We start from the raw sequence: 17,364 nt of genomic DNA on the forward strand, positions 1-17,364 counted from the left end.
GCAGCACCACAAGGGGATGCAACTCGGGACACTGTAGCCAGATAGTTTAGAGAAGCATCACCTGCAAAATCAGATCATGAGCCCAAACCAGGACCAGTGAGCAGGAGGCAAGGGACAGGGAGGGAGAGCCTTGCCTTCTCCACTGTCATAAAGGTGGAGGCAAGAGAATGGGAGTGTTAGCCATTGGCCATGGTATCACAGCTCCATGAGGATTACGTTGGCCAGCTTCCGTGAAGAAAACAGGCAGCTAACAGTGAGTTCCTCTTTGTAACAGAAAATAGTCAAAACAGCTTGAAAACCATTCATAACGAGAGCTCTGAGAACAGCCAATGCTACACAGACAGAGTGAATACTGTCATTAAGCGCTCTTTGGATGACAGTCCTAGCAGTTCATTATCCCCCATCACTGCATGGGGAGGGTGGTGGAGGAGAGAGAGGGGTGAGCGGTTTTTTAAATAATCCTTTTTTTCCTAAATTAATCCCCACTGTAAAGCAGAGCACCAAAGGAGCAGTACAAAGGCAGCATCCTGCCTTGCCAGTGCCCTCTGAGGCTGGAGCGTGAGGTTCTTGCAAGAACCGATGCCACTAAAACACAATTCCAGCCTTGATTCTATTTAATTTGCTAATGGATTGTATTTATCTCTGTGCTTTCCCTCTTTTTTTTTTTTTTTTAAGATATGGTTTCTGGGTGTATTTTCTTCCTCTGGAAGTGCAAACAAAACTTTACTTTTAAGACCCTGGCTAACATTTCTGACTCACGTTAGGCAGTAGCTCCAGCAGATGTCAGCTCCAGCCTCACCCCCCCGGTTGCCGTGAGTGATGCACCAGGTGCTGGGAGCCTTCTTCTCCATGTGGGGATACTCTCATGCAGGCTGCGACTTCTTTATGTGGATGCAGGTGGGTGTCCTGGGCTGTGCCCCCAAAGCCCCTCCACATGGGGACTGCAGGGCAGGGGGGTAGCAAGAAGGAGCAGGTCTCCCAGTTCTTGTCCTGCAGTGGGTCGAATCTGGTAGTTACCTGTGCTTAGTGAAGAGGTGCAGGATACCAAGCCTGGTATGGACACAGGGCTGGCAGCACTGTCCATGTTTGCAGACTGAGCCAAAGTGTATCCTGCCTAGGCTAGATGGGAACATCAACTGATGGTGTTTTATAATTAACCTCCTTGTTTGAAGAAGAAATGGTTTGTTTTTGTCAGGGACAAGGTTATGATGCAGGTTGGGTCTCCTGACCAGAGGTTTTTAGGATGTGAATATCCCCATATGCCCAGAGGAGACCTCTGTGCTCTTGCCTGGTCATAGGAGCCCAGCACCCTACCACTGCCATCCAAATTCACCAGAGCAACTCTCAGGCATCAGCAGGAACACAGACAACAGGGCTTGCTAAAACTTGTGCAAATATTTCCCTAGCCTGCCAGGTCACCTGGGCAGCTGTGATGAGTCACTGTAGTTGTGCTATAGCTCCCTGCGCTTCATCAGCATTATCTCCCCTTCATCTCTAGTATCTGGGAAAAGCATCATCATTTATTCCCGAGTCAGAATGCTGAATCTCTTCAATTCCAGCAACATTGCTGCATTAACAACCTTGTCACTATCCTGAAGCTGATAACCTCAGGCAGAGGTGTTCATTTTTTAAGTCATTGAGCAATGTCCTGTTTGCAACACCAGAACTACAAGATACCCTGGTACAAGCAGCCCTTTCCATCCCCCCAAATCACTTGCTAAACCCTTCACCATTTGACCCAGCCTCACTCTCCTCTTCAGCCCTTGAAACAGATCCTAGTTAAGACCTGCTCAGCTGCAGGCCCTATTACGGCCCCCTCCTCGTGCTACAGTCTGGCATCACTGCTTGGCAAAGACTGTTGGAAGGGTTTTATCATGACACCCAAAGCAGTACACTGCTTGTTCCCAAGTGTGGCACTGCTCTGGTTTAATGAGCTTTGGAGATGGCACTGGCAGCACAGCCCTGGCTGTTTGATGGTGGTCAGTGGGGCTAATTAATCCTGTGTGTGCCCAGAGCCCCGTGCCTGCCTGTGGCCCTGGCTGGGGCAATGCCAACAGCACGGCTGGGCTGCAGCTGGGATGTAAAAGTGCCTTAAAGGGGCCAGCTTTTATCCACCTTTTCCTCTTGAATTGAGGCTAACATTGTTTCTAATCTCAAAGTCCAACTTCTTCTTTTGCAAAATAAAAAAATAAAAAGACAATTTTTGAAACAGCATCCAAGTGGGACTCTGTGACTTGCTCTGTGATGCCACCAGGCCCAGATTAGGATGCTCCTTGCTGGTAGCTGTGTCTGCATCTGGCCTCCACAGAGCTGGCAGTGACAAGGCTGGGGCTCCTCATTGCAGGGAGATGGGCCAATATGCTTTGCACCACATCCCTCCTTAAATCCCCAAGGCACACAGACCTTGTGTTAACTGGGGGTTAACTGTGCTGCCACCTTTGCTTCAGCATTTCCCCCATGTTTCCTCCAGCCCTTTGGAGTGTGTTGCTGCTGAAGCTAGAAGGAGTTGCTTGAAAAGCACTGATGTGTTTTTGTATTTGAAATTCAGAAAAGCAAGAGTTACTTAGATAGCTTTCCCTTTCCAGGAGGAAAGCCAGAGCTGGGACTGGCCTTTTCTTCCTCCTTCTTTCCCCTAAACCAAAACAAACCCAAGTTTTTAGCTGCTTCAGCAGCCTCTATGTCAGAAAGAGCCATGGTAAACGCCCTTTGCTTCATAAAACCAAGGAGGCACATCTGTCACCCTCCTTGACACCATTGGCTTGCTGTGTGTTGGCAGGGAAGTGGCACTTTCCGGGCACCAGGATTTTCTTGCAGTGGCAGCAACGGGTAGCAGTGATGGGTCAGCCCGCAGCAGGAAGTGGCTCCCCTGCCTGTCCTCATCCTCATCCCTGTCCAGGCTGTGAGGGATGGGTGGCCTCAACACTGTGCTTTTGGCAGAGGGCAGGAGGCATTTAGGCAGAGTCACCACTACCTGTGAAAGCCCTCTCAGCAGAGGACCAGGCTCCCATCACCCCCCTCTGTCGGTGCAGGAGAGGGATGTGGTGAGGACGGGGACGGGTGCATGCGAGCTACACCTCCCTGGCTGAAATGGTGTGTGTCATCCATAGGAAGCACCAGGCCTGGTTTTCTAGATGTTTGCAGGATGTCTTCTCATCCAGGAAAATAAATAAATGGATAAATAAGAATTGCTGGGCAAGATGTGGTGGCAGGGTGCCAATCCCAGCCCAGCCAATTCATTTGCAGTTCTCATTAATTTGGACTGACCTTTGCTCACATTTCCACCACGAGCACGTTCAAAACAAGGCAGACATTTAACTCTGTTTTGGGCAACGTTACTCTAATGTGGCTTTTTTTTGCATAGCTCTCTCTTTTATGGTAAGCAAATGTACTGCCAACTTTTCTCTTGCTATGTACACCAGCGAAGGGAACCAGATGCTTCGTGTTTTCCTCTGAAATGTATCTGAATGTTGTTTTTTGTTTAGTATTTTGGAGGGAGGGCTGGCTTACAGACAGCATTTCATAAATCCAGTCCTCACTGCACGCTGTTTCCCAACTTATGGTGGGTCCTGGCTGTGGCTCCTGGCTGGATTTGCAGTCTCTCCTCACACAAAGTGGCAGCAGCCCCTGAGGTGCTGAGGGGACAATCCCCAGCTGTCCCACTCTCAGTTGGGCATGGTTGCAACCAGGGGAGACCCCCCTGGAGGGGTCCCTGGTGATGTACAGTGAAAGGTGTGGGAATGGGCAGGCTCATCCCACTGACTTCTTGTACAACAGTGTGTCTGCAGCTTGGCCACATGCAATGGCCACGGTTCACAGGGAAGCTCTGGGATCAGCCCAGAGACACATCTCAGGGGAAAACCCCCCAGTTCAGGGATGTGTTTTGCTGCTTGTGGGGAGCAGCATGTGCGGATTTGCCTGGTGAGTGCTGGTCTGTCTCTGGAAATGGAGGGGTTTCACTCATCATGCCCGAGGACACAGGGGCCATGTGTGGCTGCCTGTGCCCACCCCTCTTTGCCGTGTGGCTTAGAGCTGGTGTTCTGTGTGGTGGGGGCTGCTCCTCCTTCTGTCCATGCAGGGTCTGAGCTGTTGAAGCCCACCCAATAAATTCTTGATGTGCAAAAAAGTCAAGCAGTCTTGGGCAAGATTGTCAAAAATAGCTGTGCCACCAGGGCACTTTTGGCCATTTTAAAAAATTCTTTCCTTCTACCTCCATTTGTACTTCTGCTGCTATTTTTATAATCACTCTTCTGCTTTCAACTGCTTATCTTCCTTAGCTTTCCCTCTTCTTTTCACACTTCATGCCCTAAAATCTTTTCATCACTTTTTTTTTTTTTTGAGGGGGGGCCTGATTGGGCTTCATTTCTTCTCTTCTGCCAGATTTATGTGAGTTGTCAAGTCCAGCAGCCGTTTGTCTCTGCCTGATGACAGAGTTGCTTTCCCCCACTTCCCCCCGCCCCCCCCAATCAGATTCATGGTTGTTCTTTAAGGCCCTTTAATATTTTAATGCTCTGACTATAAATTCCATTTTCTCTAAGCTTCAATCCTTCAGTGGGCCTTCCCGTGGAGGGCCGGCAGCTGCCGCCCCCACCCCCGCTCGCCAGCGTGATTTGCAGCGTGTCACAGGCGGCGTTTGGGGTGGCTTTGCTCCGTGCACAGGAGCGGAGGGCAGGGGAGGGAAGCGTAGCAGGAATTCTCTTTTCCTTAAGCTCAAACGATCCTTCAAAACTTGACAGGAATTGACTTTTTTTTTTTTTGGCTTTCAAGACGTGATTTGTTGTGGGCTTGTTGTGCTTTTTATTAAAATGCTCTCGTGGAGCGCTTAGAAAGGTTGGCTTTGCACAGCCCTAGCTTCCTTCTTTAATAAATGCAGCCTCGGCTTACAGTTTTTCCCTCTGATGTGTCAGCTGGGGGACTCGCTTTCCATCTCAAATACACCCAGACTGCTTAAATCATCCTTATTTCTCTCACAGGGAGAGAGACTTTTGCTCTCCAAAACTTTTCACGCCCTAAGTTAATAAAACTTCTCCACTGAAAGGGATGGATGTGACACTGTGCTGAGGATTTCATGGCCGAGCGCTGGATTATTGCTGTGGTGTAAAGGGCTCCCCAGCCTTGGTAAGCACATTGAATGTCTTCTTAAAATATGAGGTTGAAATGTATTTGGCAATAGCTATCCCAGAAAGCTGCTGGAAGAGCTCACCCCCTTTGCTGGTGAGGAATGCTTCCCAAGGGGCTGCACAGCCCAGGGCTGCTGCTTTGTTGCTCCAGACAGCCCATTGGTGAGGTGCCCTGTGCTGTTGCTGAAGGCCACTCTGCTTGGGCGTGTGCTTTGAGGGCTGCAAAGAGAGCTGGGCTGGAAGCCAGGGCAGAGTTACTCTGTATAAACACGAGAGACCAGGAGGGCAAAAATAGTGCTAGAAATTTTGACAGTGTTTGTAAAGAAGTCAACTCTGTTATTAAGCATGAGATTGGCAGCTGATCTGAAGGTGACAAAGCAGCCCTGCACCATGCCAGGAGGGACCTGATAGGAAATTCACAAAAACATCTGGGACAGGACAGCTATTTCCTCTAGATTTGTAAACATTTAACCAAGGACGTTAGCAAAGTCTTTTGCAGCAAACAGTCCTGAGCTACCAGCCCGCGCTGGCTCATCCCACAGCCCTCCACCCACCGCAGCAGCACAAAGAAGCAGGGCTATATTTCTTCCCTTGATTTTTGGCACCAGGGCCAAGGCAGGGGTAGAGCTGCTGAGTGTTTAATTCAGTGCTTTCCATTTTAGATATTAGTGCTGCAACTGAATTATGATACAGGAGCCTAGAGAGGAATCATTCCCTCTCAACACATTCCGGATTAGTTATTTTCCTATTAAACTGCTTTAGACATGGTGAGTTTGTTGCCTCAGATGGGTCAGTGCATGTAACAGGAGTTGATAGGAAAGCCTAATCCTACCTGATCAGTGTGAGTGACAATAGGGACCTATTGAATTCCATGCAGATTTTGCTATACATATATACAGACCAAAACTCAGGGTCACCCTCTGTATTTACACCACAGGGCTGTGCTGAGCAGCCAAAAAGTAAGGCTGAAAGGACACAGCAGGGATCCAGCAGTGGTGGCACTGGCTGCAGGAGTCAGCGCTTGGAGGTTCACCAACAGCTCTCATGGCCTAGTGGGTTTGGCCCATTTGGGGTGTAAAGTGGGAAGGTGTGAACTATCTCAGCTCAGCTACAGTAAACAGAGCAATCCAACTTCCTCGGGGAGGGGCCGTGGGGAGAGAAGGTGCCTTTTGGGTGCTAGTAGTCATGATCTGAGCCTGACAGTTATGAAGATGTAAAGGCAACATCCTGCAATAGACAGGCTCCTCGTGGTCCCTGCAGAGAGGAGGTGGGAGCACCAGCCTCCCTGCCTGCCAAAGTCACTCTCCATGGCTAAGCTGGCACCAGTTTTCACTGAATCCTGTTGGATGGTTGGTGATAGTGCCAGGCTCCAGGAGACAGAGGAGCTTTTCAGAGAGAGACAGAAGAGAGTGAGGCAACGGGAGGCTCCACTTGCACCTGCCTGCAATTAATTAATTACGAGTCCACTCATTAGCTCAGCCCCATGGCTCCCCTCACTGCCAAGCCCCCAGCTGTCCAGAGAGCAAGTCATTATTAGAAAAGATTTCCTATTAAACCCAAAAGCAAAGGAATATTTCAAAGAAGGGGCAAGGGAAACAGCAAGGGTGCACACACGATTGCAATCAGCTCTTCAGGATGTGCTGGAGCAGTTGGATCCCCATCTTGCAGCAGCCTGAGAATGGTAAAATCGATTTCATTAGCCTGCTCAGACCCTGATTAGTCTTGTGCCACATAAAACACCCCTGTTGCCCTCACAGCCCAGCCTCTGCTGGCAGTGAGTACCTGTGTGTGCATGGCAAATGCACCAAGACACCCCAGGTCCCACCCTGTCCTGCCGGCTGCAGAGCAGTCCCACCCAATTGCAATCCCACTTCGTGCTGAAAAAAAAACCCCTGAAGATTTCAATTTCTTAAAGTATATACCTGCCTCCCCTTGGTGCCCAGGAGGCAGCTGCAGCCCAGCTTGCAGGCTTTTAACCTCAGCCGGAGCACACATCTGCTTTGCCGCCGGTTTTCCTATTACCTGCTCTCTGCTCCTCGCGTTAGCAGAGGCTCATCTTAAACCGCAGTGATTTACAGGCGGTGCTACGGCAGGACAGGTCTGACACTGATTGAGTCGCTTATCTGCCGTCTCCGTCCTGCTCTCTGACAGCCTCTCCCCCAGGTATCAATCTGCACATCAGTTCTTTATTCCTGGGTGAGGGGAGAGCTGTCAAGGTTGCAGCTACACTGTCATCTTCATCTAAGCTGCTAGCCGCCCTTCATTGCTTAAAGACCCTCTTTAACACACAGGTGCTTTGGGAGGGGGCCACCTTGTTGGAGACAGCAGCAAAATTTCATTTGCTCTCAAGGTGCTCGGGGGGCTTGATTGATTGGCCCTCATTTGTCAGGGTACCTATACATAAATAAGAGTTTCCAAGCTGTAGGTTCAGCCCCACTGCTACTCCCTTTTGCAGCCCCTGCAGCAAGAGTTGGCAGGGTGTTAGGACCCCTGTGAGACACGAGGTTCCCTCCTGGGGCCACCATCGGGGTGGTGGGACAGAGCAGAGGGAGGGTAGAGAAGAAAAGTAAAATATGCAGAGCCAGGCTTAGCACTGGGGTTTGCTAGGAGTCCCCACTGTCTTGTGCCACCCAAGGATGGGGCTGAAGCTGAACTGCAGAAAACCACTCCATCCCAGTCACTGCCCCCCTTTGCAGGTCCATGGAAACAGGACAGGGATATGCCTGGATTACCAGCACCTGCACCCTGGTGAGTGGACAGACTGGTACAGGCTGACCCCCACTGTGTGCACTTTAGTTCCAAATGATGTTTTTCTTAGCCTAAACCAGCACTCCTCTCTGGGATTGCTGGCAGCACTGGGCAGTGGCACATGGTGAGAAGAAGCGACCTGTGTCCACTAGTGGGTTTGCTCTCAGGTGCTGCTCTTGGGCCAGAGGAGATTCCAGCTGTCCCCAGCTCTGAGAGGCTGTGTTAAAGCCCCAAGTCACCTTGATCTGAGAGGCAGCCTGGGGTAATCCAAAGGGATGGGCAGTGAGCAGCAAAGGAGAGCAGTGGGCATGGCCCTGTGTGCCTCCAGCGGTGCCTTGTTTCGCTGGGGTTTCTGCCACTCACAGCCCTCCCAGTTTGGGTTCCTTGTTGCTGCTTTTTCATGAATAAAAAAGCCACTGGAACTTAATCTCTACCATAATGTTTATTAAATAGTAATTTTAAAAGGTTTTTATACAAATCATATAAACACAGGTTTTTTTGTTTTGTTTTGTTTGTTTTTTACACTGAAGAATCACAGTAAAAGCTCTTTAAGTCCATAAGTCCTGGCTCAGCCAGTGAACGATCAAATACCTTGAACTGCAAACCTTGGAGAAGTTCCATTTCTGCATATAATTTCTTAATGGTTTAATTCCCATGCTCACCTCCAGCACCTCCCCACACAGTGAAGTCACCCAACACTACAGCCCATTAGCAACATGTCCTCGCCATAGGAAGGGTGTGGAGGCAACAGCCCGTTTAAGCAAAGGCGTTAACACCTTTTTTTTTCTTTTCTGAATTTCACAGAGGGAATTGTGATCAGCAAACCTAATCTATTTGCAGAGGAGGATGCAATGAATTGAATGCACTGATGACTTCCCCCTACCCCCCCCCTTAAAGTTACAATCAAACACAGTTTTCCGTAGAACAGTAAAGCACCCCGGCAGAGGTAAGTGAGGTATTGGCTGTGCAGCATTTTCGGCCTTCTCCCACCTGGCAAGCGCACACGTGGGCCCTGCCCCATCTGCAAGGGGCAGGCGGGACACGCAGGGTGGGTGCTTCGCTGGGCCCGTGCCACCTTAGTGCCAAGATCAGCAGTACTCTCCTGCCCCAGATCAAGAGATACATTAACACGAGTCAGTCCCACAGAATAAGTCACATACACGATACATACAGAGAATTCACGTGCGTGTGCAAACACACTATTTCTGAATATATGTATATATGAACTCTTCTCTCTGTACGCCTACTAGACACCATAACATCACCTTTTTAATTATATATTTTCACCTATTGTTTGCCTAAGTTGGCTTTTCTAGTGTATGGTCCTTTTCCATTCATCCTTCCCCTCTCCTGTGATGTGAAGGGGATAAAATCATTGAGCAGCAGCAATCCAGCTTTGAAATGGTCTGGTACATTTCCTCTCACTGCCTCTGTTTCTTTTGTACAGTAAAATAACACCCCTGTGGAATTTGTCTGCGAAGAATGCCAAAAGAAATAAGGTGATTCAAAAGGAGAATCAGAGATACATTTACTGTTTCTGTCGGGTGCACAGTGTGAATTAAAAAACCGAAGGCCTTTGTGTGTGCGCGTCTCTGCGTGTGTGTATGAACCATGGATGTTCTGATGACGCAGCTGCTGGTATCTGATCCCCCAGTACACCTGCGTCTTTCTTACAGCAGTCTTTTCTTTTTTTCTAAAAACGTACTGTTTGAGGGAGCTGTTCATGAAACACTAGACAAATGTTCCTATTCCCACAGTAACGAGGAGCAGCTGTGGCACTGCTCGTGTGTCCATGCTCATCTCCTCTCCAGATGTTGCTCCTCTCCCCAAACACCTGGCCTCCTGTACAATGTGTTTGCAGGGGCTGGGCAAACTGAGCTTCACAGCACATCACACCTTTGTCGCTCTAGAGTTAGCGAAGAAAAAAATTCCATCCCCAACCCCATCTATTTGCCAGGTGAAACGTACAAATCAAGACACGTAAGGTATTTCCAAGGAGCCCCTGAAAAAGGAAACCCAATGTGCTGGAAAGGTTTCTTGTTTACGTATGTGCAAGCTAATAGGGGTGATCAATCTGTACTGAATTGGAAATTAGGACATTGGTTTGGGACCCAGCATTTGAATTCTTTTTCTCCATTCAGTTTTCCTAATGCTCCTCTCCCACAGCACAGTGGTAAGTGGAGAAGTATCAGCTGCCAGACAATGTAGTCAGACCACTTGAAAGTAGAAGGACCAGACTTGTTCTACTGGGCTCTACCCAGCAGAGAGTGGTGAAGAAGAGTGTTTTGCAGGGAAGGATGAAGGCCTCACTTGCTGTTTGATACAGCACTGATCATCAGATGGAGGAAAAATACTTCTTCTAAGGCACTTGTTCAAAGTAAAAAAAAGCACAGCTCATAAATAAAACTTGGGGTTTTTGCTACTGATCAGGAGCAGTGCAGCTTTGCTCCAAAGGGAATATGGCAGCAGCCGTTTGGTCCAGCGGTGCTGGTGGCACCAGTTCACGCCCCCCAGCTCCAGGGAGAAAGGCAGAACTGTGAAAGTGAGGGGGGCCAGTGGGTACCATGGCCAGGCTGTACCATGGGGGCTGTGGGTACGGCTCCAGCCTCCTTCCCTGTTCATTTTCTCTCCCTGGCACTTTGGAGAGGCCTTGGCACTGTACCTCAAGTCAAACCCCAAGTGAAGCCCCCTTCCCAAAGCCGTTGCCTAAGCGCTGGACACCTGACAGGCTCTATCTTTTGTTTGCTGCAATTTTCTCATTATAACAAAAAGAAAAATGGCAGGCTCAAGAGGGGTGGAAGATTCAGAGAGAGGCCTTCCTGATAAAGGCGTCAGTTGTTGCAATCAAAGATCTGGATTTAATAAATGGCTCTTATTCACAAATCACTTTAAGGCTCTTCAGCTTCTCTCAAAGAGGTGCTTCTACATATAGGGTTTCCTTTCTATTTTATTTCTTAATGATTTCAGAAAGCACTGTTGTTACCATTGACACTAAAGCCAGCATCCCACCTTTCCCCCACCACCAGGAAAAGGAAAGTTGAAGGTAACAACATGCTTCCATTTTCAGGACTGCAAACTGCAGCTTCCTGTTCTTAGTGTGAAGTGCACAAATCCCTACAACAATATCTGGATGGAGTCTAAAATGGACAGGGTCTCTGCGTGTATGTGTGTGTATGTTATTTCTAAAGAAATCCCTCAGCCTTCTCAGCAACTCACCAGAGAAAGGAGGTGGGAAATAACAATCAACATTTAGTTTCTCACATCCAAAAGGTAAACCAGTCTCCCTCACCACATCCCAGCCACTCACATCAGCAGAAAATGAAGATGAACCAACAAACGAGGGGCTCATTACCCCCTTCGCCCAGCACAGTCTGGTTTGCAGGAAAACCCACTCAGTCCTGGCAAAGTGCAACCCGCCAGCAGGACCTGGTGGCAGGAGCAACAACTCCCCTCACTCCTCCTGCTCCCCTCATTCCCTGTTATGGCATTCAGTTCCCATAGAAAACAGCAAAAAAAGTACCCCCTGCCAGCCCACCTCATGGGGCACAATGCCAAGGGTGATCCCCAGGCACCCATCAGGCCTCCGAGCAGCACTTCTGGTGGTTCATCTTGACCTTGTGCTTGATGCCATCGTACAGTTCAAAGTTGTAGTTCTCCAGTGTGGTGGAGCTCCGTGAGGACAGCCCGGCATATGAGCACGTGCAGTAGAGGAGCAGACCAGCACAGATGGCCCCGAGGAGGACGCCGAGGGAGCTCATTGCTATAATGGTCACCAGGATGGGATCCAGGGTGTAGAGCCAGCTTTTTTCTTTGTCCAGCTTCGGGGTTCCTGGAGAGTTAGTAGAGAACAGTGTGTCGTTCCTATCCGATCCAAAGTAATCTGCAGTGGAACGGGCACTTATTATCCAGGGATCACTTTTTATTCCCTCTCACCTTTACACATTACTTACTTGGAGTTGTGACAGCTTTAAAAAGGTATAAGTATATATATGAGAATATTTCAGCAGGATTCACTAAACCAGGTCTAGAAATACTGTGAAGCACTGAACTACCTAGAAAGTTAGGCACTCTTAAATCACTTTTATACATCAGACCATTTACATAGCATGCTAGCAATTTACACCCCCTGAAACTCTGGCCCTTCCAGTGCCACTGGGTTCAAAGCTATGGAAACAATCTGTCACAGTTCTCAGACTTAATTTTCTTCATTTATAAGTCAAAACGCTATGCAAGCATCAATTAATGCTTGAAAGCTCACTTTCACTTGTTCTAACACAAATACAATATATTGACCTTGCAAGGTTGCTGGCTGTTGGAAAACAGGAAAAGAAAACTAATATCTTTGTCCAGACATTAAGCCACCTCTTCTGTGTATGTTCTTAAGTGTGTTATAGCTCCTAACACCGACTAAAGCTGAGGTTTGTGAGTAATCGTAGCATCTGAAACTAAAACACAAGTTGCCACAGCTAGATTGCCCATGTGGCATTTGGGTACCAACCTGGATCATTGTCTTCAAAGTCTTGCTCAGAGCTTGGAAAGTCATCTTCCGTTCTTGGGAAGTTCACTAGAACAACAAGATGGGAAGCACTGTTTGTTAAAATAGGCCTTTTGGAGGGAATTATTGCCACTGGTCACTAGATTGAGAGACCAGCTAGAAAAAAAGTAGCAGTTAAAACTACTGCAATGCTCTTTCTCATGGAAGGAGGAAGAACTCTTTCTTTTCTTCCTTTGGCCAAAGTCAGTGAAGACTCTTGCACATTTGAGAGAACGGGATCTTCCCACTACATCACATTTCATGACCACCAAATGACCAGCTTTTAAGAGGAAAAGAGAGCGAAAAGCGAAGAAACCAGACAACCTGAATAGCACTAAAATATTGTCACTGGTGCCTGCATAATGGCCATAATTCACTATTAACATACTCCTGGGTATTACCCTTACAACTTTGAATAGGATCTTAGTGCCTTTCATTACTTGCCGCTAATGCTGGATCCATTTAGCACACACTCTATTTTTCATCTTTCCCCATACATTTTACTGGATACAGAGCTTCAAGGATCCAGTTCCTCTTTGGGTTTCAGATAAATTCATAGTAATTTGAGGAATTCGTGTATCATCATTACATGTTTTAATGCGAAAGCTGGTTGAAATTGGGGGAGGCAAATGGGTGTCCATATCTAGGCATTTATGTTAATATTTCTCTGATCCAAATTCCTTTTAGTGATGACATTTCTTTTTATTGTTCAGCACAGACCAAGGACTAGTAACCAAATGCACATACTATAATCTGAACAGAAGTAAGCTATTTTCCTGTGCAGTCTTCCTAGCATTATCTCTACGTACAGAGATATTTTTTCACTTTTTCACTTTTCCACTTTTCCAAAAGAAAATGTCTTTTCATTTCAATCTGCCAAGACTTTTCAAAGCTGACTGTAACTTGGGGTCCTCAGCTGAGAAGGTGTCTTGAAATGATCAGGAATGCAGAAAATCAGGGACTACTAGAAAGCGATAGAAGTCACACCCTTGAAATAGTTGTGGTTGGAAACCAAGACTACTTTGCGTCTTGTGCAAAAACGGCAAGAAGAGTTTAAAGAGGTTACTTATAAACAACCAAACCCAAAGAATGTAACTTGTGACTAAAAAAAACAAGTGCAAAGAAATTATTCAAAACCTTATAAGAGAATATTTCTGCATATTTGCATGGATATTTAGGACTTGAAAAGGCCCCTTGAATTTTCAAATCCATTTTTTGCTATCCCAGGCAACCATATCAGGCAATTCCTGCCAGCAACCTTTCAAGGTTCACTTCCAGAGCGGGGGGCTCTGCTGAACACCATGCTGCCCCAACACCACCTTACACTTGATTGCAGAGATCCTCTGTGCTAGTACTAATGATACTTTGCCAAATACCCATTCTTTGGGCAGAACTGTAACAAAACTCAAGGGATTAAGGGATTTCTTTGAATTTTCAAGTGAATCTGGCAACAGGAACACATGCAACCCTCTTGATGATGAGTTCTGCTTTTAGTGAGTCAAGTAGTTAAACTGACTCAAGGCTGCTGGGCGATTGTTGAAGAAACATAGGTGCACACTGTCTTCCATAAATCCTCACTTTAGCAGTGAGTTCACATGATTTCTCAACATTTCTCGAACTGACAGGCCCAGATGGCAACATCTTAGGGCTGGGAGAACTGCCTGAGGGCTTCTTGCAAACATTTAGAACCAAACATGTGGAAAAATAACTTGCAAAGCAGTTCACACGTGGAGTGTGCATTGCTAGTCGTCCATTGGAAGACAAGCAGTGAGATTTGCCATCCATGTCACCCACACAACCCTACAGAAACTGTATGTTGCTTGAAGATGAGCAGAGGTTGAAATCAGGCCACAGTCTGCCCAAGGAGTCCATGTGTGGGGAAAGACTGTTGGAAGTCATTTGCCTTTCCATATTGTAGCTGCTCTAAATTTTGTATGAGAACAAGCTAGCAATTTGGTCCTTTTGTTATTTCCCAGGGTAACCTTGAGGGAAAAGCCAGGAAAAAGAAGTATTGGTTAATTAACACTTTCAAAAGAACACCAGTTTGTCCAGAGTAAAAGGAAGGAGTGCTGGGAAAATGTGAAAAGAGAGAACATTTATACAAAAAGCCCAGCCCAGAATCTATTTACTCGTCTAGCAATTTGCTCAATTCCCCATGCTAATATGACTCTTAAGTCCTGCTTAAATGATATCTTCCTCCTTGCCCATTTTCCTTCCTCCTCAGGCCCTCATTCTTCTGTTCCACACATGCCATTTCATTGCTATTCAACTATATGTTATCACGCAGGGCTCTACACCAGCTTTGGAAAAACATAATTTGACATTTCTTTTTCCATCCTGGGGTTTCTCGAGTCATTAACTGAATCAGCTGGGGCTGTGTGGGTGTCTGTGGGAATTGAAGCTGGTGGTCTCAGTTCAGTTCTCAGTGGAGATGATTTGGAATCTAGCCTGTCACAGAATCTAGCCTGCTATTTGTCATCAATGAGGCTCCTCTGGAACAAGTCTCAGCAATACTGTCACAAGTGAAGCAGGCCACAGAAAGCAGTCCTCTTGGAAAGGGGTCCCCAGAAAAGCCCTGCAAACTGCTGGGCAGAATGGGAGAAACATGCATCTCTCTCTATTGTGGAGAGCTGCTGCTTTAAAGGGCAGCTTCCAGGAACAATTTACTTTGTATTTTAATGGAGAAAAAAATATATTGGAGAAAGGGAGGCAAGAAAGTTAGGGGGAACTGTATTTAAACATGAAAGAAGAATGCTTTCTCCTGAGTGAAAGGCACTTTTTAAAGCTTGCATGCTGAATGATGGCTGTGAGCACCTAGCCAGTCGTGCCCAAAAGATGATGTTAGCAAAGATGCTGGAAATAGCCTGATGCCAAGAAAGATTGTTATCTGTTGGATCTGAGAGCACTATGAGCTAAAAGGCTAATTTATGGGACCTGAAAAAAAGAAATATTAAATTCTAATCAAAGACAAGGACTGACTTAAGTACCATGTTTGTTTGAACTCACATGGAGGGAGAGGAGGAGAGAATTAGTATTTCCAGAGTTTCAGTGTACATCTGTTTTAAAATAGTAGCAGGGCTGGGAGGGATTGGGCCAGGGCAGATGAGGGAGGCACAAGGGCAGACAAGATTATCTGGTGTCCCACCATAGACATGTCTGTGCTTCTTGCAGGAAAGCTCTCCAAACCTGAGCTCAGCATGAGCTCAGCATGTCATATGGACTAGCATGTACTTCCCATCACCACACGTGCTGGATGCCAGCTCTTCTGCACGGGCTTACCAGCAATGCCCACCGCCTCAGGCAGAGACCTCTCCACAGCAATAGCTCTTGGCTTGGTGCAGAGAACACCAAGTTCTGATTGCTGGAACCTGGACACATTCTTCCAAAGCAAATGACAACCATCAAGAAAGAAAAGATGCTGTTTCTTTCTAGACTGACTTTGTCTGGTTTAAATCCAGGCACTGAGTGCTGCCTCCTGCTGGGTCCCTCCACAGTGGGGCAGAGCTCTATCACCCCACATCTCTTTACACATAGGCATTTGTGGGTGGTGGCCACGGCGCCTCTTCGACTCTTTCTGGGTGAACAAAATGAGCATCTCAGCAGGAGGTGCCTTTCCCAAACAATATATTGAACTTGCAGCAAATTCCAGCTCTTTTCATTGCCTGCCCACAGCCGCTCTGGCTCAGGGGAGCCTGGCCTAGAGAGCACCCAGGATGCACTCCCGCCATCCCCATGCTCCTCTTCCCCACTTTCTGCAGGGGTCCGTGGGCTCTGGGGATGAAGGGGATGCACCAGGTGATGGTGGCTTGCGAGCATTGCTACCTACCATCTTTCACTCCACAGTAACATCTGTGGCTGTGCCTGCTGGTACAAAAGAGCAGAACATGTAGGAGAAAGGAGGAACAACAAAGTGGTCTTTCTGGGGAAGTGAGCAGCACATGGTTGTTTCCCCACTGTGTAAAGGACCAGAGGGCAGCCATCTACATGCTCACTCCTCTCTCCTGCTGCTACAACATCCCTCTTGGCCAGTTGCTATCTGGCCCAGCAAGGGGAGTGTAGGAGGTGCACCACTGATTTGCTGCCAAACAGTGCCAACAGTGCCCTGAAACATTAAATGCAGCCATATCCAGGAAAACGGGGGCAGAAACTGCCACTTCCCAGCCTTGGCAGGGAGAGACAGAGCTCTGTCTCCACACTCATCCTTGCTTTTCTCTCTTTGCTCATTCCCAGTCCTTTTCTCTCTGCAGCAATAGCGTGACTCCAACACACATCATTTTGTTTTGACACAGCCGAGCAGCCGTGGTGGCCTCGCCTTGACACCGCTCTGCTTGGCAGCAGTGCAACGTTGCTCCTCTGGCTGGGAGCCCCGGGGGCTGGGGGTGACACCTCCCACCCTCAGTGAATGGGGAAGCACTTCTCAAAGCAGGAGCACAGGCACCAGGCAGAAACACTCCCTCTGAATCCCTCATTGCTCTATTTCCAGCTGAAAATCCACCTCACTTCTGTCTTCCCCACTCCTCCAGAAATACAGAACTACTTTAGTTTACAGAAGGACTAAGTCCCTGCCAAATTTCAAATTAAAACAGTCCTTTGGCTGCAGTTGAGCATTAAAGAAAGCAAACAAGCAGCCACTCCCTGGCCTGGCCGCCCTCTGTGGTGCAGGAACCCTTGGACCTCATTCTCAGATTGCCTTGGGGCTGCCCTGGCAGTGGTCAATAGTGCACACCATGGAACCATCTTCTGGGGGGCACCGAGGAGCCTCTTGCACTCCCTGGGCTTCCCATGTGCAGAAAACATGTGGAAGTGTGGCTGGGCAGCTGAAGACCCCCCACCAAAAGCACTTGGAGACATGAAGCCAGGCTGGGTGCTTGGTGCAGAGGCGGATGTGAGCAGGCAGCTATTTCCAGCCCCAGTGTTGCCCTCCAACAAGCGGCACCCTGCCCTGCTGCACATATGGCAGATGAC

General features: G+C 47.8%; 1 protein-coding gene and 1 long non-coding RNA gene across 3 annotated transcripts in view; one reads left to right on the forward strand and one right to left on the reverse strand.

Moving 5' to 3' along the window:
• The first annotated feature begins 235 nt into the window (after window positions 1-235).
• LOC113965247 lies at window positions 236-8,755 on the forward strand. The gene is made up of 3 exons (XR_003533482.1): window positions 236-253; window positions 765-897; window positions 8,670-8,755. It is a non-coding gene; the product is annotated as an uncharacterized LOC113965247 (long non-coding RNA).
• Window positions 8,289-17,364, reverse strand: part of NRP2 (neuropilin 2) — an 88,859-nt gene continuing 79,783 nt past the window's right edge. Inside the window, exons 16-17 of one of the 2 annotated variants that reach the window (XM_027678360.1) lie at window positions 12,364-12,429; window positions 8,289-11,694 (exon numbers count right to left, since the gene is read on the reverse strand). In XM_027678360.1, the coding sequence (XP_027534161.1) occupies window positions 11,441-11,694; window positions 12,364-12,429 (320 nt within the window). In that variant the 3' untranslated portion in view covers window positions 8,289-11,440. Of the gene's footprint in view, window positions 11,746-12,363; window positions 12,430-17,364 lie in introns of both variants that reach the window. The other variant, XM_027678359.1, reaches the window with a different exon arrangement.

This window comes from Neopelma chrysocephalum, unplaced genomic scaffold, assembly GCF_003984885.1.
Source record: "Neopelma chrysocephalum unplaced genomic scaffold, ASM398488v2 Primary Assembly neopelma1_44, whole genome shotgun sequence".
Lineage (NCBI taxonomy): Eukaryota > Metazoa > Chordata > Aves > Passeriformes > Pipridae > Neopelma > Neopelma chrysocephalum.